General features: G+C 39.9%; 1 protein-coding gene across 1 annotated transcript in view; it reads left to right on the plus strand.

The window, feature by feature from the left end:
- The window catches only part of XYLB (xylulokinase), an 81676-nt gene that overhangs the window by 55053 nt on the left and 1419 nt on the right, over positions 1-25204 (plus strand). The window contains exons 16-18 of the mRNA XM_066195862.1: positions 11910-11968; positions 15774-15861; positions 18025-18119. Of these exons, the coding sequence (XP_066051959.1) occupies positions 11910-11968; positions 15774-15861; positions 18025-18119 (242 nt within the window). The remainder of the gene's footprint in view (positions 1-11909; positions 11969-15773; positions 15862-18024; positions 18120-25204) is intronic.

Raw genomic sequence — 25204 nt, forward strand, 5'->3', positions numbered from 1 at the left:
TCAGCCAAATGCTAAATGAAACACGCCTGATTTGGGGGTTCATCGGTGGAAGAAAACATGGGGAGTATGACAGCAGTTTATAAAGAGCAGCCTCTTGAATTCTGGAGATTAACATCTCAGGGAAGGCTGCAGGCACAAAGCATACCTAAATAATGATCATTGGTTAAAAGGCATCAGTGCTTTGGAGAGAAAGAACTGCTATAGATTGTCAAAGAGATTATCAAAATCCCTCAAACCAGACAGTGTTAATGATGCAGATCATGAAATGTGTGGTGACTGAGACTTAAATGTGATTTTTGATATAGTTTGTATGATCACTCATCAAAGGATTCAGACCTGTTGGTTTTTTATGAGTGTTTTCTTTACTATCTGAATCAAATATGTCATCTCTGCAATCTGTGGCAGGTTAATTGAAATGCAGTGAGAGTGCAAAATCTGAATCAAGCATGAGGTTGGCAAACTTTGTTTATCCTTATATTTTTGCAGATCTCTAAAAGTAACTACTTAACTTGAGAACTGGTGGTGAAATTATTGTGATTTTCCATCCTTCCTCAGATAGGAAGTATTTGGGCCATGAAGGAATAATTTCAAAGATGTCTTATTTGGGTGGACTGAGTGAAAGTTTATCAGGAGCTTGAGGAACATCGTATTATTAGTAGAACTGTGGCGAAATTTAAGTGGCCAGTGATGAACTTCATCTGACTTGAGTAAAATTCTGCAAGCGACATGCCAAAAATATGCCAAGGTAATTTTTGTTGTCTCCTTTTCCCTCAGAAATGATTATTTAATTATACTTTGTGACATTGAGTGCACATTAGAGGGAGGCATTTACAATGATTGCTAAAGCAAAGGGTGTTTCAGGTTCATCCCTTGTGAGCTGTTCCTGTTGTTCTGCCAAACCTATGTTCACCCCTGCCTGTCAGAAACCCGTGCCACACCATGCCAGAGCTTTTATTATGGCTCCTGACTTCAGATCAAGTGATATCCTCACACGCCATCAGCAGGAGAAAAACAAACGCACCAAATGTGACTTTGTAAAAGCCTTGGAATTACAGTGTGAGAGGCTGAAAATGTCCTCTCCTTCTCCTTAGCTGGACCTTTGGTTCCCATTGCAATGGGCTCTTAGTCTTTAACTTTTATTGATTGTATGGGAACATGAGGGCAGCAGAGCACGGTTCAGGTACAAGGATGATACGCCATGTATGCACAACACAGCTGCAGGGGATCGTAATAAGAATAGGAATTTTTAAAAGCCCTTTGTCATCAGAAAGTTCCCACTTTTCAGTGGCATGAAGCTATTAGGGTGTGTGAGTGACTATCTTTGTACTGAGGGGTTGTATTGTTCAGTACCCAACAGTGTACCCTTCCTAGATCTAATATTTCATTTAAAAGCAATTTGCCTGAATGAAATAAAATATGCATGATGGGTGAACACAGATGAGCTCTGTTAATGTATTCTAATTAACTTGCTAAAAATATTTTAAAATCTTAATAAGCTTAAAGAGAATTTCTGATGATCAGATGCTATGTTAATGAGAATGGTATAAAAACATAAGAAGGTAAAGTGTAAAGCTGATTGGCAGTTGCAGTGCTGTCTGTATACTCAACACTTTTCTTGGGCAAAAGAAAGATCTTTGGGTTAAATTTTACCTTTTGTCTTGGTAGCTAATTTCTCAAGATCTAGTTCTAGAAAGCTTAATGACAAAAACATTAAAAAAAAAAAGAAAAAAAAAAGAATTTTCTTGTTTGATTTGGGGTGTAGTAGGAATTTTATTGCTTAATTATGCCATAGAAAAACATGCTAAAGACATTGATAATAAAGTATCTGTGTTCTTTGTGTGTGGGAGAATGACTCTTTTCCTTTTATATATGCCATAAATCTCTGATTGTAGTCCTTTTTCTCTCCAGGCTATTAGGTTTCTGCAGACTGTATTTCATTCCTTAGCACCTATAGTTGCCTGGCAACAACATCTGATTTACATGAACCCAGCCCCGTGAATGAATAGTTACCTGGAACCTTTCTGTGCAGAAACCCTCAGAAACGTAGCAGTTCTCCCATTCACTGTGACAATTATTAGGAAATATTAATTGCTTCTCTCTATTCATCTTTCCATAGCCTTTGTTTTTCAGTTAAAGGGGAACAAACTGTATTCTCTGTTTAGTTCTAGCCTGCCAGAGGTCACACAATTCATTTATAAATAATCCACTTGGAAAGGAGGAGGTTTATTAATAACAGAAGGCTTTAGTGCTGCTCAGAGACCCAACTGGTACAAGTGGTCCCCAGTGCTCTGTTCTTTAGGTACAGAAAGAATGAGTTCAGAGGAGTGAAGTAACTCAGCACAGTCACATAGAGCAGGTCAGCGTGATTTTTTCCTGTGAGTAGGTCTGGTATAGTTTATTTTCTTCTCTTCTTGATATATAGAACTTAACTGAACAAACAAAATAAACAGATTTTCTGCTACCTCAGCTAGTGTTTGGTGAGCCGTTACACCCCCCTATCAATTAATTTTTTTCTGGTGAAGTACTTTTCAACCTGTAGGTTATTTCTGTTGAGAGGAGTAGGAGGTATGAAAGGGAAAAATCAAGAAGAAAAATTCTTCACCAGGCACTGAATGAACAGAAACCAGTCTTGCTGGATTAGGAGATGAAAAGCTACAGGCAATATTTGTGGATGCCAAAATAGTTGTAATAATTCTTTTGAAAAAATGTTTAAGGAAAGCACTGAAATTACCTTGTTTTGGGAGTTCTTTCCTGTCTTTTATCAGGCTTATCCTTTGCAAAAATAAAATATTACATGGGCTTGACGCTGTTGGATTTCCAGATGCTTTTATTGCTGTTGTTGGTAAGACACAAAGGCTGGTGTGGAGGGAAGCAGAGCAGACCTGAGATCTGGTAGAGATCTGCTTTGCAAATCTAGATCCAAACCTGATTTTTCCCCCAGGTTTGTTGTGTTTTGGGTTTCTCTAGAATCAAAATACTCGATAGCATGTTCTTTTTTTCTCATCACTTGGGTGGCATTCAAGGTCAGGTCATTGCACCCTGTGCCTTTTAATTATATCCTGTGGCTTTAAGTAATGCTGAACTTGCAGCTCATTATTATTATATTTTCTCCTGTGGACATGTCTTGCTACTGATGCTCATACTCTGCAGATTAACTAAGGCAGAATCGAATGCATTTGTGATCTAAGTAATGAAAAGGCCTTTGTTCTATTCTTGGTTGTTCTTCTGATTTTGTGTGACCTTGGGTGGCTCATTTATCTCCTTGCTTGCTTTTCTCATTTTAACCTTCAGTGGATGGTGTCATATGTTGATTTGCCAATGTAATTTTCTATTCCCTTAGAAGATTTGGAAGGCTGAATATTGGTGTGTGAGGACAAATCTTTGTTAAGAACGGTGGTTTTTGTCTTCCTCAATAACTCAGTAACAAGCATTATTTACTGATGTGGGATCTGTAAAGCCACATGTGGTACTTATACTCATCAGAATTGTGATAAGCAGGGAGGGTGTGCATTTTGCTGAGTTTCAAGCAGAAGTTTCTCACATGTCAGAATACTTTCAGGAGATACTGAACTGTGCTTCAGTGCTGCCTACAGAGCACATTGAAAGAATTTGGTTTCAGTCAGTGGACAATGCCTAAGGTAGCAGTGACCTTTTAATTAAAACTAATTTTCGACCATATCTGGCATGTGCCTGTCTCTGGGTGAATGTCTCACCTCAGCCTGGGAACTGAGCAGCAGGAATTGTCAGGGTTGCCAGAGGCACTGGAATGTAGCTCAGTGCAGAGCTCTCCAAAGCCCTGGGGACCACAGGACACCTGACCTCCTCTCACATGGCACTGCAGGGCATGTGTCTGCTGGAGCTACAGACATTCAGAGCCAGAACATTCCCTCCAAAAAGTTCTCCCAGGCAGTTTTCCAGTGCAAGCTCCTCTGTGATTTATCAGGAGTTTTTATAAACTGGTAAATATCTGGGTAGGCAAATTGACAACATGCAGTCAGACACTTCTGGGACAGACATTTTTAGTGCTCTTACCAACTCTGCTCTTTTTTTCGAGAGTGGTTTCAGAGGTGAAGACATTTCTGCGAGGCAGTAGTATTAGACCAGCAGCACTAAGCATCAGTGGTTTGTGGTCTTGAAATTATGCCTTTTAACGAGTGGCAGAACATAATATCCTTAGCTTACTAAAAAGAAATACAAGATGTAATTTAACTGTGGTCTGTAAAGTGCCAGCATATGAAGGGGAAACCTAATTTTAATAATTATGTTTTATCTGGAAGGCTAAAGCCACAAAGGTCGAGTGACTGGATGTTTAAAGAATAAAAATATAAATTATGGGAAGAGTGCAACTATTTAAATGTATTAAACATGAAAACAGTCAGTAGACACAGTAAATTCTCAGTCACTTTAGCTGAGGTTCCATGTCTTTCTAAGGTCACTGTAGTTCAGTGATTACAGGTCTGGACTCTGGGATCACTGTGTGGAAGTCGTGTGATCTTGTTTAAGCAAATGGTCCACTTTGATCTTTTACTATTTTGGAGCTGTCTGCAGGTATGTTATTAAAAAACTGGATGTGATGGCCAGATTTAAAATGCCTGGTTGGCATCTCCTCTAGGTTTTGTTTTCAAACTGGTACCACCTGCTTCAGAACATTTTTTGAGAATCAGTTAGTTTGTCACATTGGTTGCAGATCTCTTGTTCATTTGCTGAACGACAGGAATTCTGAAGTGGAAGGTGAAGGCAGAGGTGTTGCCAAGAGTCTTATGAATAATTGTGGCAACATAGGGTAAATCAAAGCAAGTTGTTCTTTGTAGATTAAGCCTTTAATTGGAGCCTTGGCTACTACGTAGATATTTGAACAACTGCTAAATAGTTTTTGTGGTTATTAGTATTTTTCCCCAACACACAATTATTATAATATCCAGACTTTGGGTAACAAAAGTGGAAAACTGCCAAAAAATAAAAAAAGTTAAACTTGATGTAAGCAGTTACATTGGTACATGAATCCTTTTTATCGTACTTCATGAAATCTGCTACTTATTTTTTCTTTAATGAATTGATTCAGAAACTAGAAATTAGATGAGCAAGAGATAGCAAAGTTCATTAAGTTGCTTCTAGTAATAATGTCTTCAGGAGAGGACTTCCCCCAATACATTTTCAGCGTTGACCAAAAGGATTTTAAGTGTTCATAGAATCACAGAAGGGTTTGGGTTGAAAGTGGTCAAAGTGATTTGGGTTTAAAAATCATCTAGTTCCAACCTCTCTGCCATTTCTTCGACCTCTTTCCTTAAAAGCTTCAGAGAAATATTTTTCCAAAATATTCAGCCTTTATCTGCAAAAACTATTTGTCTGAATCTGCTGCTTTTCCCTCCCCCCCCCTTGCTGTAAGCTCTAGTGCTGAGTTGTGGATTTTTTTTTTTAATACCTTTGGAATTTGTCCCAGGCTTCATCACAATATTCTGTCAAATAGAGGTCTGTGTCTAAAAAAAAAAAAAAAAATTTAAAAAATCACTGTGAATTGATAAGCAATTGCAGCTCTGCAGTTTTTCTACAAGAAGTGCAAATATTTCAGAAGCCTTGTTGCGAGCGTGTCAATGTATATGTTATAACAATGTTATGACTATTGATCTGCTTGTTCCCAAAGAAGTCTTTACCACTCATGTACCAAAATTTTCCCTGCAGTATAATTCTGCTGCAGTCAATGAAGTGGAATTGTATCTTGAGTATTTTGTTTCCTCTGTAGTACCTCTTGGGCTGTGGTGATGGGTTTTTTTGGGGGGAGGGGGGTGATCTGCAGTACTATAAACTGCTGTTAAGAGATAATTTATGTGCATGTTTTTCTTTGTTTATTTCTTCCTGAAATCCATCAAGAAGGAGAAGGCTTTGAGTCAACATTAAATTTTAAGTTGATCTCTGAGCTGAGCTAGACTAGGAGGATTTTCAATAAGGTGATTTGGTGTCTTCAAGCTTCAGGTTCTGAAATCCTAAGTTTTGTCTTGTTGGAAATGAGGTCTTAGGAAAGCCAAATTTGACATCTTCATGAAGAACAGTCTCTTGAGAAGATAAGGTGGCCTGTGACTATCAGTGGTACATGAGCCTTGGATCCTAAAGTGCTCCTGCTCTGTTTCAACTTAGTCGTTGCTCCTCCGCTCATTATAGTGGTGTTATTCTTGCCTTGCAGCAGTGTGAACAAGAAGAATCACGCCTGGTCTCCCCCACATCATTGTAGAGAATTTATCTATGTAAGTAGCATAAATGTTGAGAATATTAGGCATATTTGTCATTGCTGATGAGAAAATCCAGGCTTTTTTTCCCTTCTGTTGAATTACAGCTGATTTAATGGTAGCTCTGCTACAGTGGCCTTAGAGGCGGATGATCAATTCTCTCTGTAAAAGTTGTTTTCCTTCCCCAGGCACTCCATTGAAAAAAAATAAGACTAAATTTTGTGTCTGGAAAATTCCTGACAAACATTTGAGCAGCTCTCAGTGAAATTAAAGGATGTTACAAAATATGTGAAAACTTCTTCACTTGCCAATTAGAAAGCAACCATCCTCTATGGCAAACCTGGCTTGCTTGTGCCAGTAATAAATTAGCTGATGCTTCAAACTGAAAGTCAGAAACACTTCTAAAAACAGTTTTTGAACGATTTTGACTTGGGCAGTTGTATTTTTCTAAATAAAAAAAAAATTTAAAAAAAAAAAAAAGGAAAAGGAGAAAAAGGATATTCCAGTTTCTGTTACTTTTGCTTCATTCATGTAGATACTGTTTAGGACCCAGTCCTAAAAGTCTCAGGGACATAAAACGTCATATTTAAAAGAGTTTAGATAAGAGAAATCTTTTGCCATAGCGAGAGTTAAATTTTAGTGTTTTTATATGAATAATGAAAATTAGCATGAATTTTGGAAGAGTTAATAAGCAAGGAAGATGATTTTGGAATATATTGTTTGATAAATGGGACAAAATAACCACATATTTTTGCTTTGTTTTGTTTTTTTTTTTCTTGAATGGAAAGCTAGCAAATATTTTTTTTCCAAAAATTATAGTGTTTGAAGTTAATCAGAGAAATAAAGGAGGGGCTTTTCTTGTTGCTTGCAAATTGTAAATTGCAGTTATTTGCAATCATGCCTATAACTGGCATGGGTTCATGTGCATAATCAGCTGCTTTTTGAATACATGTTCTATTGTTCTGTTTTATTTATGGATTCAGTGGTGATGAGAAAGATGTTATGAAGCTGCTTGGACGAATTCTTGGAATTGTCTTTTAAGAGTTTTGAAAGTCAGCGAGTGCCTGGAGTTCGGGGTACACTGTGGGTAGCACTGAAAATTTACATGAAAAAGTTGAAGGGTTTTCAGCTTCAAAATGGAATGTTAAATTCTGGTTTTGAGCTTTGAGGTGCATGAACCAGCAAAATCCTGTAGTGACACAGTGACACAGACACACTCTTTCTGTCCAGTTGAAATACAGCAAGATCCAAAACCCCTGAGGTCAGAAGTCATCTCACCAATTTCAGCATCTGGGTCTGCTACCTGTCTGATCTGACCCACTCCTGGTGGAACAGGAGGCTGAATTTCTACCTCCAGTCTCCTTGCACGAATGATGTGGCAGAAGACTTTTGGTGATCATGATTAGTGTTACCCCTGCGACTGGTGTGAGTTTGCTGATATAATTATTTTTCTTAATATCTACACCTATCATCATAGAATCATAGAATGCCCTCGGTTGGAAGGGACCCACAAGGATCATTGAGTCCAGCTCCTGGTCCTGTGCAGGACATCTCCAAGAGTCACACCCTGTGCCTTGAGAACGTTGTCCAAACTCTTCTTGAGCTCTGTCAAGTTTGGTGCTGTGACCACTGTCCTGGGGTGTGAGCCTGAGAGATTTTTAGCCTGCTAGCAGCTGCTAACTTTTCCCAAGGAAAAATTTCTCAGAAAGTTTCTTCTCAAAACAATTTTGGCAAACAACTATCCTTTTTCAAAACAATCTTTCTGCAGGTGGTGTTTTGCTCTTTCTCTAGTTAACCAATGGAATTAGAGAGGTGTCGTTCCTATTCACCAATCATGTTTAGTCTGTATCAGAACACCTTATAAAAGCTAGTAAGAACTAGAAAATAAAGCCTTCTTTTTCTTTGCTCTTTGCCTTCTGAAATATTTGGAGTCTTTCTTTCGTGTCCTACAGTGACACTGGGGAACCTGTTCCAGTGCCCAGCCACCCTCTGGGTGAAGAACCTTTCTCTAACATCCAACCTAAACCTCTCCTGACACAACTTCAGGCCATTCCCTCAGGTTCTGTCCCTGTCACCACAGAGCAGAGATCAGTGCCTGCCCCTCCTCTGTGTTTGTAAATATGCAGTGATGCAGGACTGCAGTCTTTTTGGGACCACTGACAATGCTGAACATGTATAATCGTAATTTCCCTCTATTCTCAGTGACAGATTTTTTTCTTTTCCCTATGTACCTTTCAATGAAAACAATATTCTGGCTGAAAGCAAGAGACAGGAGATGAGCTTTGACATCACTCAGTTCTTGCTGGATCTCTGTGGAAGGCACAATGAGTATTTTTGTGTGCATAGTAACGTGCACAGAGTGTGCTGCCTTCTCAGCCTTCTGTGGGAAAGCACCTTTTGCTCAGACCTCCCACATAAACAAACTTCTTTACTTGGGTCTTCCTCCCTCCTCCTGTCCAGTGGGAACCATTGTTTTAACTCTGTTTTGTTAGGTCAGTCACCACGTTCCACAGAAGAGAACAGATCTCCAGAAGATGTGCCTATGGCAGAACAACACTGTGCCATGTGCAGCTCCAAGCACTTTCTACATAGGGTTAAAAATCAGCATCAGCTCTCTTAAAAATAATTAGTTTTTCAATAAGAAGGAAATAAACTGGTTGGTTAGGTACTATGCAGAGAGCTTTTAATTAAAAGATGTTTAAATCTGATTCTCTCAACTGTCAAAGAATTGAATTCCTGAATTATGTTTGCTACAATTGTTGTTGTTGGGGTTTTTTTTAGTAACACTGTGAAGTTCTCTTTGTGCAGCGCTGTAGGGGATGGATGGTAGCTCCTGACAGATTCAAACACAGCTGGCTGAGAACACTGCTGGTGATGGATGAGCAATGTCTCTGTTAATGCCTTTTATACATAAATGATGGGCTTGCTTTATTTATTTATAAGATGTATCCAATTACACATCTCAGAGCAAATGTCCACTGTTCAGTAAAGCACACAATATTGGCATTAAAAAGACAATCCCTGAAATCAGTGATCAATGTATTTTCCTCATTCTCTGGAGAGAGGCTGAAATAAGAAGTAAGCCTAAAATTCAGCAAATTCAAGTAGTTCTTTAGGGACCTAATCCTTGTCTGTAAGAAGTGACTGAAACTCAGTGAGGGATGATGTTATCTCTGCTCTGGCCACTTGCAGAGAGCCACATTCACCTGAGATTTTTCTTTCATGTGGCCTGGATGGATCAGTCCTACCTGTGCAGCAGCTCAGAGTCTGTCATCCCACAGCAATGGCTAAAGCTCACTTGGCTGTAACCTGCTGGGATGTGTTTCAGTGAAGTGAGCCATCTTATTTACACAAAGAGAAGGAAAATGAATGGTTTTGCCCTTCATGTAGCTTCAGCATAGGTTTTTGGGTGCTTTTACTGTGTGTCTGTGTGTGTTTGTACTCATGAGTGGATCCAGTTTAGAACGTGAGTTGCCCAACCAGTGTTAGAAACTTCACAGTGTAAATTAAGTTAGTTTCTGTTATCAAGTAGTTAGGTATATTCTGAAACAATTCGTAGTATTTTGCTACAAAAGAATTAGTCTGGATTAAGGTGGGTGTGCAGACAGCAGAATGCTAAACAATTTCAGCCTTGGGATTTGGTTTGGCCTCTTGGAAGACAGCCAGCTCAGCTGATAGTGGGGTGTGTGTGGTCTGTATCACATAGCAAATGCACTGTAAATTTGCCCCTCTATTTCTGATAACTTATTGATATAGAAGTGGCTTGAATTACAGTGACGGCATGAATTTATAATGTAGCCAAAACTGAAGGTTCTGACCTAGCAAGGAGTAAGTCTCCCATCTACTGCTGGATTCCAAATGCAAACAATTTGGGAAGTTGTGGAGCAGAAGCCCTGAGGCAGAGAGCTGGCATGCTGATGGCAGTGCAGGAAGCTGCTGAGCTAAGATGTGTTTGCTGTTCTCACAGGGGTGGTTGTTGTTTGGCTTTGGCACTTTTATGCTGCCCACTGTTCTTTCCTGATGGTGTGAGCCCAGCAGAGGGCTGAGTCCCTTTCCAGAGGCACTGGAGAGCAAGCCTGACTTATTCTTTGGTTTGAACTTCTGGGGAGCGTAGCTAGTTTGTTTCTCATCCTGTCTTGCTATCTTTCTTTGAAAAGAGGTGTTTTCATGTTGGATGTGGTAGTTCTGAAAGAATTTATATTCGCAACAAGGTTTAGCAAGACAGAATTGTGACTACCAGGCAAATAATTTAGAGTTTGGTTTGGTTTCTAGGAACAGAGGCTTACTAGTTATTTTTCACTGGCTTCTGTGCTATTATGTTGTTGTGATAATCTTGGCAGGAATCTGTCACTCTGTGTTGGTATAATTGAAACTTGTTTTCCCTGAGGAATCACTCTGCTGCTTGTTTTATTTGTTTACTGACATTGACAGAGATCCTAATGGCTTTTAAAACCCAATTTGTGCATCACTGAATATCCTCCAAAGAGGAAAATAAAATTAAATTTATCAGTAAAATAGGGTCCCCCATGCAATGCTTTGTCTGGGTCTTGGGCTCCACCTGAGCACCCAGATGGGGTTCTGGAAATGGTGTGGTGAGCTGCATCTTTTGATTATTTCTAATTCTGTCTTCGGGGCTTTTGTCATTAAGATACTTGAAAGGATAAATGACAATAAGTTATTTAGGGCATCAGTGTAAGTTGCCCAACTTCGCCTTGTGAGAAATAAATTATCTTTAGCTTTTATTAAAAAGGAAGTTAAGATAACAAAACAATAACTACAGTGAAATTTCCCTTTTGGGAGGGTATACATGATGGTATCACTTATTGTTGTCATAAATCAGGGTAATTAAGTATTTAGTTTTTTTAATGTGTGGTATCAAAGTATTTATGCATTTATTTTGTTTTAAGCCTTTGAAGAACTTCAGTGAGACCATTCGGACTATTTATATTCGTAATGCCTTGCTGAATTGTGATTATGGATAGATGTGTGGCTTGTTGCATGCTGTGCTCCAGAGGAGCATGCACACAAATAAATGGTGAGGCAGACATTCAGAAATGTAGAAGAAAGGATGGTTTTCTTTAAGCCTAGAGAGCACGGGATGTATTTTTTAACTCCCCCAGAGCTATGGGTTTGCACTGGATGAAGATTCAGGTGTTTTTTTTTTTTTTTTTTTTTTTTTATTTTAGTGAAGTGATTTAGACCATCTCTAATTGCTTTTTGACACACTTCCTTGTCATTCAAGCGCATAGGGATTGCCCAGGTTTCAGTGAACTCTGACTGTGAACGTCATGAGGAGATAAGTTTGGAAAATACTGCTGATTTTAAAGGTTATCTGTCAGTTTGTATATATACAGCTATGAGCCAAACCAATCTGACCTCAAACCAGAGCTGTAATATAATAACACTGCCTTTCTTACTCTGTATCTCCTTTGCAAATCTCCCTGACATTGATAGCACTACAATAATAATAGTTCTGCAATATTTATGTTGCCTCTTCTAAGGAAGTGTTCCAATGTGCCTTGGAAAAGTGGGTAATTAGTGTTATCTCCTTTTTTACAGAAGGTAAATTAGAGGTACAGGGAGAGAACCCTGACTCCCACCCCCTTGTTCTCAGTGTACTTGGTTCAGTAGCACAAATCTTGACCATATGCACTGTCAGTCTGATTTGTACTTTTTATTGCATTGCAGTGCCTAGAACAAGGATTTTGGCTACCGGTGGTGCATCCCACAATAAAAAGATCTTACAGGTAAGTAGAAAATTAAATCTTGAGCTGAACATGCAGTTACATCTCCATTTTTATTTTGCTGTACTGAATTCAAATCATTGCAGCTGCACAGGAAGGTGTGGATATGGAATTGTGATTTTGCTGCAGGTCTTTGGGGTTTTTATTTAGGTTTAGAGTGAAAACCTTTAGCCCAGTGCTAATTTTACATTGTACTTAGAGTTTTTTCACACTTGACTGGTTTTATGAATGGGTATCTGAAACAGTGGTGATTTTCAGGTCTCATCACTTAAATCAAATAAATCAGAAAAAAAATCACAAAGAAACTTCTTATATAATACCTATTTTTTTTAATTGTTCAGGTTGAAGTTGAACCATTGGTCTCTTTAAACTGAAGGGGAATTAAACATGGTGGTGTCAATGATGTTAAACATTGCAAAAACCCAACAAACAACAAACAAACAATCACACTGATAAAATCCTCAAACCCCTGCCTTTGTATTACTTTATAGCATTTGTTGGGAGGAGGCTACACTATTTTTAGGGTTGTTCCTCTCTCTTCCCAACCTCCTCTTTTGCTGCTACTGCTGCTCATCCAGCCTGAGTGAGATCCTTCATCCGTCTTCTGGAGAGCAGGGAACCATGTGCTCTCTGTTTCTGCCCACTGAGACTTGGCACAGCCTCGCTCACAAATGGTGAGAGGCCTCTCACCTGGCTTTCCACAGCGCAGAGCGAGACATCTGGATTGGGATTCATCCCGCCCAAACCCAGTCATCTGTGATGTGATGTCTGTTTATGATCTGTCAACCCTGTGATAGTCGGGGGAGATCCCGTCTGTTGCAGTGCAGAGAAAACGGATGGTGTTTTAACTTAACAAATGGAAATGTCTCCCTCTGGGTGATCCAAGGAGCTTTCTGGGCTCCAAGGGCTGCCTTGACAAGCTCTGCTTTAACCACAGGCTCCAACACTGTCCTGGAGGTAGACATGTACACCAGAAGTCCTAATCTTGGGCCAGGTCTTATCACTGGCGATAGTGAACACAGGGTGAAATGTTTTCTGGGGTTTCCAATCCCTTCCCACCCTCTCCAGCCTCAGCTGCACACCATTCTCTTTGACAATTGCAGTCAATTCTCTGCTCCACAAAACCTGAGCTGGATTAAATGGAGGTTGAAGAACTAAAAAGCAAAAAGCTGTTTTCTCCTAAGGCATCTAAGCCACGTGTGTGTGTAACTGCTGGTTGTACAGCTGATTGGGGAGCAGCAAATTTAGCATGTTTTGCCTGCAGATGTCACTTCTCTTCACCTGCTTTGGTTACTTTGCCTAAGAATGTGACATTGGGAAATTAAGTGATTGGTTAATTGCTTAAAACATTGGTGCTTACAGGAGTAATTCTGCCAAGGGTGCATCAGGAAAGATTGGACTCACAGATGAGTTTGTTTTTAAAGCTGTATTTCCAGTTTGGGTGCCAGGAGGATCTCCTTGCTGTGGAATGAAGGCAGAGAAACAAATGTTCTTAAAATATGTAATTTGGTAATATACACAGCTGAAAAATCATGGGATTGGGAGAGTGGTGGCTGGGGTGCTTGCTCTTCACGTATAACAGTTCAGCTGGTTTTAAAACTCATTAGAAATGCCTTAAATAATATGATCAATACAGTGTCATTCACTTAATTCAATCACTGGTTAATTGGATCTTTCTTTTTAATTTAATCAAAACCTCAGAAACCATATCAGTTGCATAAAGAATAACAGCTTCCACCCTTATCATGGTCAATTTTGGATAATTTGTTCCAGGGCTACAAAAGACTATCATTTAATTAATCAACGTTCAGGAACTCCTATATTTTACACCACAAAGGAGACAACTTAGGAAAATCTGTTAAAAAAAATTTCGTAGGGCAACTTTCTCCACAGTTCCAGGAAGCGTTTTATAACACATGTGGTGCTTGATTAATGACCACATGGAACACAGTAAATTATCTTAAGCAGTAGAACCTCTAACAGTTTCTTTTTAAATTATTTGTAAGAGATACCACAGTTCCAAATAACTTACCAAATATATGAACTTTGAATAATTTTTGTTTTATAATAGTGGTAAAAATAATTATTTGTTAATTTTTTAAAATGTTATTTGTAGTATTACAGCACTTCTTAGCAATCAGTATAGAGCTGCAACGTATGACGCTCTTCAGAAATGCAAAAAAAAAAAATTGTTGTCTAAAACATTGTAAAATTTAAACTTAAGAAATGCCCACTAGAGAAGAGGTGAAGATGCAGATGGGGAATGTGTTGAAACAAAGTGGTAACATTGGCTGGCAGGATGGGCAGTGGGACCAGAGCTCTGTGACCTTATAATGTCCAGAGGACTTTTTAATAGATAACCATGATTTTTCATTTGTTCTCTAGCACTGAAGTTCATGTGTTGCTCAATGCTTGCTTGCAAAAGAAATTAGCCAATCCTGACTTTTCTGTCTTACCAGAAGGCAGTATTTTAAGTGCATAAGCTCAGGCTTCCATTGGGTTCTAGTTAGCAAACTGCCACTTTCATTTAAATTATGAAAATCGGTGATTTGCAAAGGTTTTGATTTGAAGATTCTCCAAAAAATTTCAGAGAAAGAAAAATCCTTTAGAACTTTTCATGTACTATATATTTCTATAGGTGATATGGATTGAATTTCTTAGTCATCTTTTATGAAGCCCTGGGGTCCATCCACAGCAGGGTTATAAATTCCAGCATCAGGGTTGCCTTGCACTAATCCAAATGGTTTGGAATGCTGGACATTCTGGCTTTATTTTAGACTCAATTGCATGGATTTAAGTCAGGTGAGACACTTTTCCCTTTGGCAAAATAATAAAACCAGCACAGGTTATATCTGAATTGTTTCCTTCTTCTTGCGTTGCTCAGCCTGAGGGGCACCTGCAGTCCTAGAAGTGATGAAACCAAAATGGAAAGCATTTGTTGACAATGGTTTTGGAAAAGAGTTACTGAACCTCCTATGTCCCTATCCAAATATGTCTTAATTTTTCCCCCTCTGTGTTGTTTTTCTAAACCTAAACTGTGGGGAAGAGCACATGTACTCAGTGGATGTGAGGTGTTTATGGTGTTGATTTCAATGAAAATGATGCATGGTGGAATAACTTTAATATCTGTTGGATACCATAACAAATTCTTTGCCTGTAAAATGTTATTTTTATTACTCAAGCCAAGTATCTCAATTTATCTTCATAGCTAAGGTTCCCTTAAAAACAGGGAAACTGGTAAATTTAGAGACTCTGTAATCAGCTCCTGTGTCACTCTCCCTACTGATCCTAATAGGATGTGAATGGTGGCGATGAAGAAGAAGGGCTTAGTGTGCTTTCATATTGCTGAAGGGGTTTTTTTATCCAAGCATAGAACTGAGGAGCCATGACTGGTTCTTCTCTCTTTCCTTCCCACTTGAATCAGCCTTAACATGATGGAAGAAAACAGGCTCCAGTCGTGGGTTCCTGAGCAGGTCTCCTTGCCCTGACATAAGCCTTTAGCATGGGCTGATTCTGTGAGCTTTTGAGGGATGACACTTGGACTGGGGCTCCTCTGAACCATAACCAAGAGATCTGGAGAGAAATGGGACTTTATTTCCTGGTTAGAGTTACACCTGTAGCTCAGAATTACCAGTACCCTGTTGTGTGACAAGTTCAGGCCTCATTGTTGCCTGCAGTGCTTCTTTCCATGGGTTTCCATGGTTGCCTGAGTGCTTGGCTGGGTCTTGGGACAGCTGCTTGTTTTCCTGAGCAGTGATGAAGGATTTCTTTTCCCTGTGTGTTTCATGGATGCTTTGGTGCTCCTCAGGTCCTGTCTGACGTGTTCAACGCGCCCGTGTTCACCATCGACACAGCCAACTCTGCTTGTCTGGGAAGTGCTTACAGAGCAATCCATGGTAAGGAGATGCTTGTGAGCAGTCAGGGAATTTAATTTCACTTGGTTAATACTTGGGATTACCATTACTAGGCAGGAGGGGGGAGTCCTCTGCACATCTGGCTGGAAGGTCACACAGGTCAAAGAGGGATTTTTGCTCTTAGTACACTTGGATTAGGCCAGAGAATATAATTTACATTGTAATTCCAAGCCTGGTGGCTGCTTCTCAACCAAGGGATGGGGTGTGGGAAGTGTCTAGGACCTTCACATGTTGAGTTGCTACATCCATGGAAGAATACAGCCAACTGAAGGTGGTGGTGCAGCCTGCTGCCCCAGTTTGTGGACTGGGCTGCAAACTGGGTTGCTGAAATGGCCAAACCAAACAAAAGGTTGATCCCAGCAAAGAAGACCAATGAGGGCAGGGACAAGAAGACCTGTAATACTGCTGGCCAGTATTAAACCCTATATTTATCTTCCAGCTTTTAAACATCAAGTTGAAAGATATGCAAGGTGTCCTGGGCTCCATGCACTTTCTCTGGTAAAAGCATGAATCTTGGGATACTCTTAGGCTGACCAGTTATCTTGCTTGCTATACTACATCATTCACTGTAATAAAAGAGTGCAAGCCCCAGAATTTACATGTTAATTAACTTATATCTATTAATGCATGTGGGTGTGTGTTAAGGGTGGGCTATTTAAGACTTGAACCCGAACCATGAATTTTTATCCATGTATTTAAAAATGTTTTCTAATATCTTACAACTAAACAATTTAAGGAGTGTGGAAGTTCTTGTTTAAATCAATTTTAGTTAGCCTCAGATTTTTTTATTTAAATCTTAAGGATTTGGGCCTTAAGACATGGGTAACTTTTCTACAAGTTCATGTAAGACCATGCGATTGCAACAAGCCTGGAAAAGATAGCATCAGCCATCAGAAGAAAGCAGCCAAGTTTTAATTTTAGAAGCAAATTCTGCTGTCATATTATAGCATCTAAAGACTCCACCATCTCTTGCATTTGAAAAAGGCACAGAAAATTGCACCACCAAAACCTGAATTGGTGTGTTTAATGCTCACAGCATGCTCTCCTCTTTATCTCCAGAAAAGGCACAAGGGTTCTGTCAGGCCTAGTAGGCTTTTGCACAACAGTGGAAACACTTGGATTATCTGTGTATTTGAAGCCACAATGAGGCCATTTTTGCACTTTGTGGGTCAAGTTTCCAAACTGTTTTTCTTTATACTCAAACTTTGCCTTCTGCTTCAGAAGCCTCCCAGCGCCTAATGCTGCAGGCAAACTCCTTGTCTTTCAATGCATGTGAAATGTGGAGCCACCATTAAAGCTTGTGTGGATATTTTGTGTGTGTGGGAGCTGTGTATTCCCTCTGCCAGTTTGGCATACGAGATGTGGAGGCTTGGCTGACAGAGCGTTTGAGCGAGGATTTCGGATGCCGCGCTGATGGAGGGACTCCTCTGCTCACGTCCTCTGCCAGCCAAGCCCCAGGGGGTTTGCTGTGTGTGTTCCTAAATGGCATTTTTGATTGATGCTTTCAGCTGCCTCGCTCCTGGCCAGGCAAAGGAATTGAGGAAAAGTGAGGACTTGCTAATATAAATGAAATACTGATGGCAAGGGCTCTTTAATAATACTACAATGTGCATCTGGGGTGTTTCACAGTTAGCCTGGGGTTCTTAGCAGGTGTACAGGGAGCTCCTGAAATGCTGTGATTTGCTCGCAAAGCAAAATGCTGTCATAGCAGAACTCCCCTATTTTTCTGCTTTCTTACACAGAAATATATTTAATAATATGTAGCATATTTTCTTGGAAGTGTTTTCATTAATCTTAATTTTTATGTTTAGTCACATTTTGTCCTTGAATCTCTTGCTTCCACATATTTTCACTGCTGTTTACTGTATTGTTGTAACCATAAATAATTACTGATATTGTTGAGTAGCATTTCTGCTGCTTACGTGTTCCCCAGGGTACGAATTGAGTGACTGGCAAAAACTCAATCAGAGTCCCCACTTCCCAGGCTAGCTCATAGGAATGTAAGATCTTCTGCCATTTATCCTTCAATCCTGAATGCTGACCTGACCAGGGAAGATCAATATAATGTATTAATTTGCCAGGGAGTCAAGGCACATCCCTCATGGTGTTTCTTTGCATTGATCAGGATTGTGATTCTCATTGCAGGACTTGTAGCTGAGAGGAATGTGTCCTTGGCCGATGTTGTGAAATTAGCACCAGAGCCCAGATTGGCTGTTAGTCCCACCCCAGGGGCTGAGGAGGTGAGCAAGTTTGGGAATACATTTTTCTTTTCCTTTCCTGTCTGCTTCAAAATGTAGATCTTTGCTAATTCTTCTGGTAAAATGGATTAATTTTGGAAACACTTGGTTACACAGTTCTTATTCGCTGTTGTAAAGACAGATTTGATTTTGAGAGATATTTGGTGTTGGAATGATGCAATAATCTGATCCCACCATCCAGGCCTGTGAGAATGAATTTTCCTAACAAGGCGTGGTCAGAGAGCAAAATGTCTTCCTTAAGGGACAGAAAAAGTTATAAAATAGTTGAATTTGGATACAGGTCAGTCAGGTTGTAACCGATAATCTTGACAAAATAAATCTGGACTTGTTTGCAGCAAGCAGCATGGAAAAAAGGGTGGTGACTGTGCTTTCTGGCTTCTTGGAAACATCTCAGAAAATCCTTCCTGTCTGTAAACAGTGGTCAGCAATTGTATAGAATCACTGATACATAACCACTTCCAAACTCCCACTTGGAAGCCATGCCAACGGGGAGGATTCAGTAGGCACAGGTCTTTGGTTCTCTGCCCATCCTGTGAATTTCGGCATGTTTGAAGGTGAGGTTTGTGCTTTATGGCCCACGTAGACAAAGTAGAAGAGATAGTCGTTGTTGGTAACTATGTGATTCCAGCCCTTGTAAAACCAAGGAGGAAATCATTGTCTCAGGCTCTCCAGTGCAACCCTGCACGTCTCCCTCTCCCCCAACGGCTTTAGTTTACAACAGCTTTTGAAATATAATGCGCAGTAATAAATAAACAATACAATATAGCAAGGTTCCTGGAGAACACTTGTTTAAATAGCAAAGGTGAATCTCACCAAGGTCTTCAGCTGTTCAAAAACTTCTTTTACATCAGCACAGCCTTACACACTCCACCATTTATGAGATTTGAAAGTGGCCTCACTACAGGCAACAAGGTTTTAAAGCTTTTAGTTAAACTGGGAAATTAATGATCTGCCAAAACTACTAACTCCCAGCTACATGTGTAGAGGAGCACCAGATATCATCATGAGTAATAATAGAAATGATCATGCTGCATTGTGCCTGCCAGCGTATTATTTAATTATTAACTGAGATGGAGGAGCTCAGTAATCGAATAGAAGTCCCCTTCAGAAATATTAAGACATTGAATAATTTAAACTTGATTGATCTGATCTCATTTACTCAACCTTCCCCCCTCATTTTAAAAGATAAAATAATTAACAGCAGTGGCCTGTGCCACGTGTGTTGCAGCTGAAGCTCTCTGCAGGGAACACACCACAGGAGCAGCTCCCTGGTGTCTGACTCAACCTCACGATCCTGCCCTATTCCCCCCCAAAATGCTGTGTGGCTGAAAAGCTGCCAGCCTGCCTGGGGTGGAGGTGGGGAGTGCTCAGAGACCTGCTTTTGACCCCCTGGTGCTGCTTCAGCTATAAAACTCAAGGGCACAGAATACAGCTGTCACTCACAGGGGCCTTGCAAGCACCTTGTACCCCTGCAGGGGCCAAGCAAACCTGACTGGAGAGATCACTGGGGAATTCAGTTACCTCTTTCTATTTTGCTCTCTGCATAAAATGGCCTGGAAGCTAAAAGAGTTAATTATCTCCTTCTCAATACTTTCCTTTTCCACATAGTTAGACCTGGCTCTCCTTGCACATTTTTTTAAAATTGATTTTAAATGATGCACAGTAGCGAATTGTTGCCCCAGTAGATAGGAATGAATGACAGGGAGGCAGTGGACAAACAACAAGGAAAGGAATAACCATTCCTGCTCTTTAGCTTGGCTTTCCGGCTTCATTCCATTAAAATCAGCTTCTTACAATTACGTATTCCACACCATTTCTTTTTTCTTCCTGCTTTATAATTTTGCAGTTGATGGTGGATTCCCTGGCTAGTTTCATGGCTGTGAAAATGCAGAAAGCCAGAGGGCCTGTCAGTAATACACTGTGTTAGCATGAACAGTGCAGTAAAAATTCATAATGCAATGAGTCAGTTTGATTCTGTTTTATACAGAACTGCATCCCCCTGTCCATCCAATTTCATTCTGTTGGGGTTAGAGCCTTTCACTTAAATGATAGTTCTTTTTATAAACTTCAAAGTCATCCTGAGGTTAAGTCCTGTCTTGCTGAGGAGCTCTTCTGAAAGAGTGGCTCACCAATGTGAAATTCCCCCAACCACTTCTTTACATTTTTTGGACGGCTACAGCTAGATCTTGGCAGGGTGGAGAAAAAACAGGTCATAACACAGCAATCTGCTCTGGTTTCATCCTTTCTTCCTGGTATAGGTTGGAGACAATGTGTTAGATCATTGGAGAGAGGAAAACCTCCTATAGACAGAGGTCAAATGGGACAGTTTGATGTAGTTTCTCCTTCATTGCCAAGGCCTATGCCCGCAGCAGGGGTTTCCAGGAACCAAAAATGCAAAAAGCATTTCTTTGATTTCTGAGGGATCATTTGTGATAATGAATGTGATTTAAAAAAGCAAGGGCAGGGCGCACAGAGCAGCTCTTCTGGTACAATTAAACTGATGGGCAGGTAAAATAGAATAAAGTCACAAGATGGGGAACATAGAGCTTGTGGTGGGCGATGAATCAGTGGTTAGTGGAAACTGAAGTCTCAAAAGTTCCAACTTGCCTGGCAACAATGGGACTTTGTCCTGTAGCAGACCATCCTGCCTTGAAGAGACCATTTCAAAGAGGATGAATCCCCTCTGTATGATCCCATGTCTCTTAGCTGAACCTGATTTCCCAGCATTTTTGTAGGATATGGGTATTAATCTGAGCTTGTTTCTAATTCCGTCAATACCCAAACGGATCATGAGATGTTCTGGTGGAAACCACTGTGGTGATAGTCCTTGGTAACTCACTCAACCAGACTAGCTCAAGTCAGTCATCTGTGGGTTAATCTGATGAATCCATCTCCCTTTATTTTCTTTCTTTTTCAGAACAGCAAAAATTAAAGAGTCATCTCACCTCTTTGGGCCCTCCTCTCTTCCCTGAGGAAAAAGATTAATCAGAACCACTAAGCATGACAAAAATAACCAGGAGATTCTAGAGCAATGATATATGTTAACAGACAGAAATAATCTGTTATTTCAGCATTAGAATTCAGATCTATTTTAGTAATCTATTAAAACAGGGATGGTTGGCTAGTTGGTTAATTAAGCAAAAATAAAACATGAGAGAGAACATGATTGTCTGGGAGTTGGTCACTTGTGGTTATACAAGCCATGTGCCTGTGACAGAGTACCAGTTGGTTGTGATACTGTCCTGTGGGGTTTTGTAGGGAGAAGGCATAGAGCAGCTCACTACCTCTGGATTTTTGATTGCATTATTGACTCTGCTGAGATGTATTAATCTTGCAAAAAAATCAGGAAGGGAAAATGTAAACCTAACAGGTTTTCTTGACTTTGGTGAATTGCCTTGTAAGTGGGTGGATTTATAGAAGTGACCCTATTACCCAGGAAGGTTATAATGACCTACTTATTGATTTAAAATAATTATATTTTGTTGAGTTAGATTTTGGAGGGGGGAAGTTGTTTTCTAGAATTGCTTTAGGTTGGTAATTTACTGCAAAGTAGGTAATAATAATACAACCATAAAAATATAATAGGTATTGATAGAAGTTTGATTAAGGTGATTTGTGTAGCCAATCATTTTTTTACCTGTTAAACTGATTAAGATAGGCTTGCAGAATGGCTGAAGTAAAGAATATAATTGTTTCAGGTGTGGTATTGTTTCAGTCTTCAGAGTATTTCCAAACACTGTTTGTTTCTGCTTTATGAGTATTCTTTCTCTTTTAAGAAAGAAAAACTGCTATGATTTGAAAAAGAAAACAGTTCTTGGTTTCTTAAGCAAATCTCTATGAGTAATTTGACTTTAGTTTTTAAAAAAAGGAACCTATCAGAAGTAGCAAGTGTTTGTGAGAGACTGATTAATTTTAATCTATTCAGGGTAGATCAAATGTACTCGGGTAGATTAAAATTAGATAATCATCAGCATCATCTTTGTAATTTGTAAATTATGAATTGCTCCAGTGATTGGCTAATGGAGCATTGCAGGAGATGGGAGGATCCATGCAGATTGTCACTTGTAGTAATAATTTGTAGCTGCTTTTGCTCTTAGAAGGTGGCAGGGACAATGTAAACAGTAAAAGCCCTGTTGAGGCTGGTAATGTGGTGAGATGTAGTAACAGGATGGCACATTTGATTTGTTCTAGAGAACAAGGTAGCATTGTACAAATGCATTTTTCAGAGAGGGCAGGTTGAATTATGCCCTTTTATAATGTATTATTTATCATTAGCATTTTCTTTAGTTGGGGGACTCTCAGAATGTGACCAAATTGTCCCAGGAGAGAAGTTTAGGGTTTGTAAATGAAGCAGTCAGAGTACTGTCAATGTTGTGGAGTAGGGCATAAAGATAAGCTGGAGAAAGGGCCATAATTAAGCAAGGACAATTAAATTATGGACAATAATAAGGTTTGTGTTGTGATATGTGTAATTACTTTTGTTAAATATCATGGTTTGATAGATTAGGTTTGAGGCTGTGGCAGAGAGGGAATTTATGTCCTTGGGTTTTTATGCATTATTGAGAGTCCTTTATTCCCTTTGGACCTCAATTATGAAAATACATCTTTATAATTGCCTCAGGAGACAGACTCCCAGAATCACAAAGGAGGAGCTGCCCAAGGTTCTGTGGAGGCACTTCAGTCATAACAGACCTGGAGAATCCCCTTCCACAGACACACCTGAGTGCCATGCTCTGGGCTGGGCATGCTCTGTTTGGCTTTTCTTCTCTGTGTTCGATGGGAGCTGCACTGCTCTGGCCCCAAACCTCAGCTGGCATGAAAAATACTGCTTGTGAAAAGCCTGTGGTACTGCTGCACTTATCAGCTATGATGTACTGCTGGTATTACAGCCAAGTTCCCTGAGGAGGAGGAATTTAAGGCTTTGCTTATCCCTCTGAACTGTGCAGCTTTTTACACTGAAAACCAGAAATAAAGTATAGGAAATATTCTTAATTATTTGTTTGCAATTTTTTTTCATGTGGTCCGTAATGGAGGATTCATTTACACTAATGGCTGAGAAGCTTATTGCAAATGCCTGAATTTTCTCAATTAGCAAGCTAAATGCTTAAGTCCAATAAACAGGAAAAGAAACTGTGTCAGTAAATGTGGTTGTTCATTTATTTTGACACATTTTAATTTAGAGTGATGTATTAACAATAATACTTCCCAGCCTTCTGGTAAATGCTTTGTGCGTATTTTGTAAAAATACTGATGGGCAAGTAATATGGAGCCTGCTTTCTCAGTGCCTGAGCTCACTCACCAACGCAGCTTTGCTGTGCTGAATCTTTGCAGAGAAGCACTTAGGGTTTATCAACTTTACAGAATAGCGAAGTAAGAAATAGCCAGTGTTCATTACAGATGCTTCAGTGAATAGAGGAGCTGGTTTTGTTTGCATTACTGATACTCCCAGTATAGCCATAGTTGCCTGCTCAACGTTTGGTTTACTCTGATATGCATATTTAACAGAAATGGGAGCAATAATATTCTTTGAGAACATGAAAAGAATATATATATATATATATATATATATATATATATGTACTTCTCTTAGCCCTCCAGGTCCTCATGTGGTTAGTTAAAAATACCATGCTGAGTAATGTGGCATTTCATAATAGTGGTGCATTTTATTTTCTAACCCCATACATCTGCATAAACCTCCAGGATCTCCATATCACTGTCCTGTGGAGAAGAGGAGCTGGGGCACACACATGTTAAATGCCTAGCCTGGGGTCACTGAATGAGTCTGTTGCAGAGGCAGGAGTGAGCAGGATTCTCTGCTTTAATCAGTGGAAGACACTGTAAGACTCAGTCACTGTGAGGTGGCTTAAAAAACCATTTCATGATGTCTTGGCTAATGAAGATTGTCCCTTTCCACTTGCTGTGGATGCTCCTTCTCTTCTACCCCTTCCTATACTTAATCTGTTATAGAAATGTAGAAATGAATCTTTAATTTCTATAACATCTGGCTTGTAAAAAGGGAGGAGTTGGTCATGTGCAGAATGTGTCCATTAAGTCACTTCCACCTGCTGTTATGGAAGGTGGAGATGGGAATGAAGAGATAGATCCAGTTTTCACTGGTCAGGTTTAAACTATCATTCAGGAGAAGGGAAACGTAAAAACTGGGTATTTTGCCATCAGTTGAAAGACAAAACAAATGCACTATTTTTTTATTTCCTAGATGAGAAAACTTTCTGGTTTCTTTTTTTTTAATCTGGGGAAGTGTGGCTGTTACAGACACTGAGGCTACTGCAGGGCTGTACAGAGACCTGCACAAGAACAAGCAGGTCTCCTACTACATCCCCAGAGTTTACCTCTGCAGCATTTTCCTCCTGAATTTTTCATACGTGTACACACACTGTTGTTGGCTGTCCTGAAGAGGATAAAATGCATTGAAATGCTAGATCTCGCTTACTGATGAGAGCAGTAATTCAGTTTGCTGGGTATGATTCATTATGGCTCTATAACCTCTCTGAACCTGGAGACAGCAGCGAGGCTGCCCTGATTATGAGTCAGTGCAGAGGGCTTGTAGACCAGACTGGCAGCCTCTAGGATTCACTGTGGCAGGGATATGACCCTGTGGCATCCTCCTAAGGACTGCTCGAGCCTGTACCACACCCTGCACTGGCTCCTGGCAGTCCCTTCTTTGTGCTCGAGCCAGCAAATGTGCAAAGCTGTCCTGGTATGGCTTGTCACAGTACTGATTTTATGAGAGGGAAAGTTAACACCAGAGGGAGGAGACAAGGAGAAAGGTGCATCTCCAAGATCTAGATGAAGTACCGTTTTTGGCTGGAGCCAGAGTAGAGGTTTATTCCAGTTTTCTCATGTCATGGATCTCACCTGTATCCAAAAGCGCAGGATGTGTCTGAGTCTGGGGGTTTTGAATACATTTGAGCCTTGATTCTTCTTTTTATGGTTGTAAGAATCCTGTATCTATAAACTCCTGGAAAATTCTAGCTAGGAAAATACAGAAAAGCTACTCAGACACTTGGTGTAGTTGTGGATAGAAGCTGGGTCTGCATTAGTCCCTA

Source organism: Chamaea fasciata, unplaced genomic scaffold (assembly GCF_029207755.1).
Source record: "Chamaea fasciata isolate MVZ Bird 193981 ecotype frontalis unplaced genomic scaffold, bChaFas1.0.hap1 SCAF_1, whole genome shotgun sequence".
Lineage (NCBI taxonomy): Eukaryota > Metazoa > Chordata > Aves > Passeriformes > Sylviidae > Chamaea > Chamaea fasciata.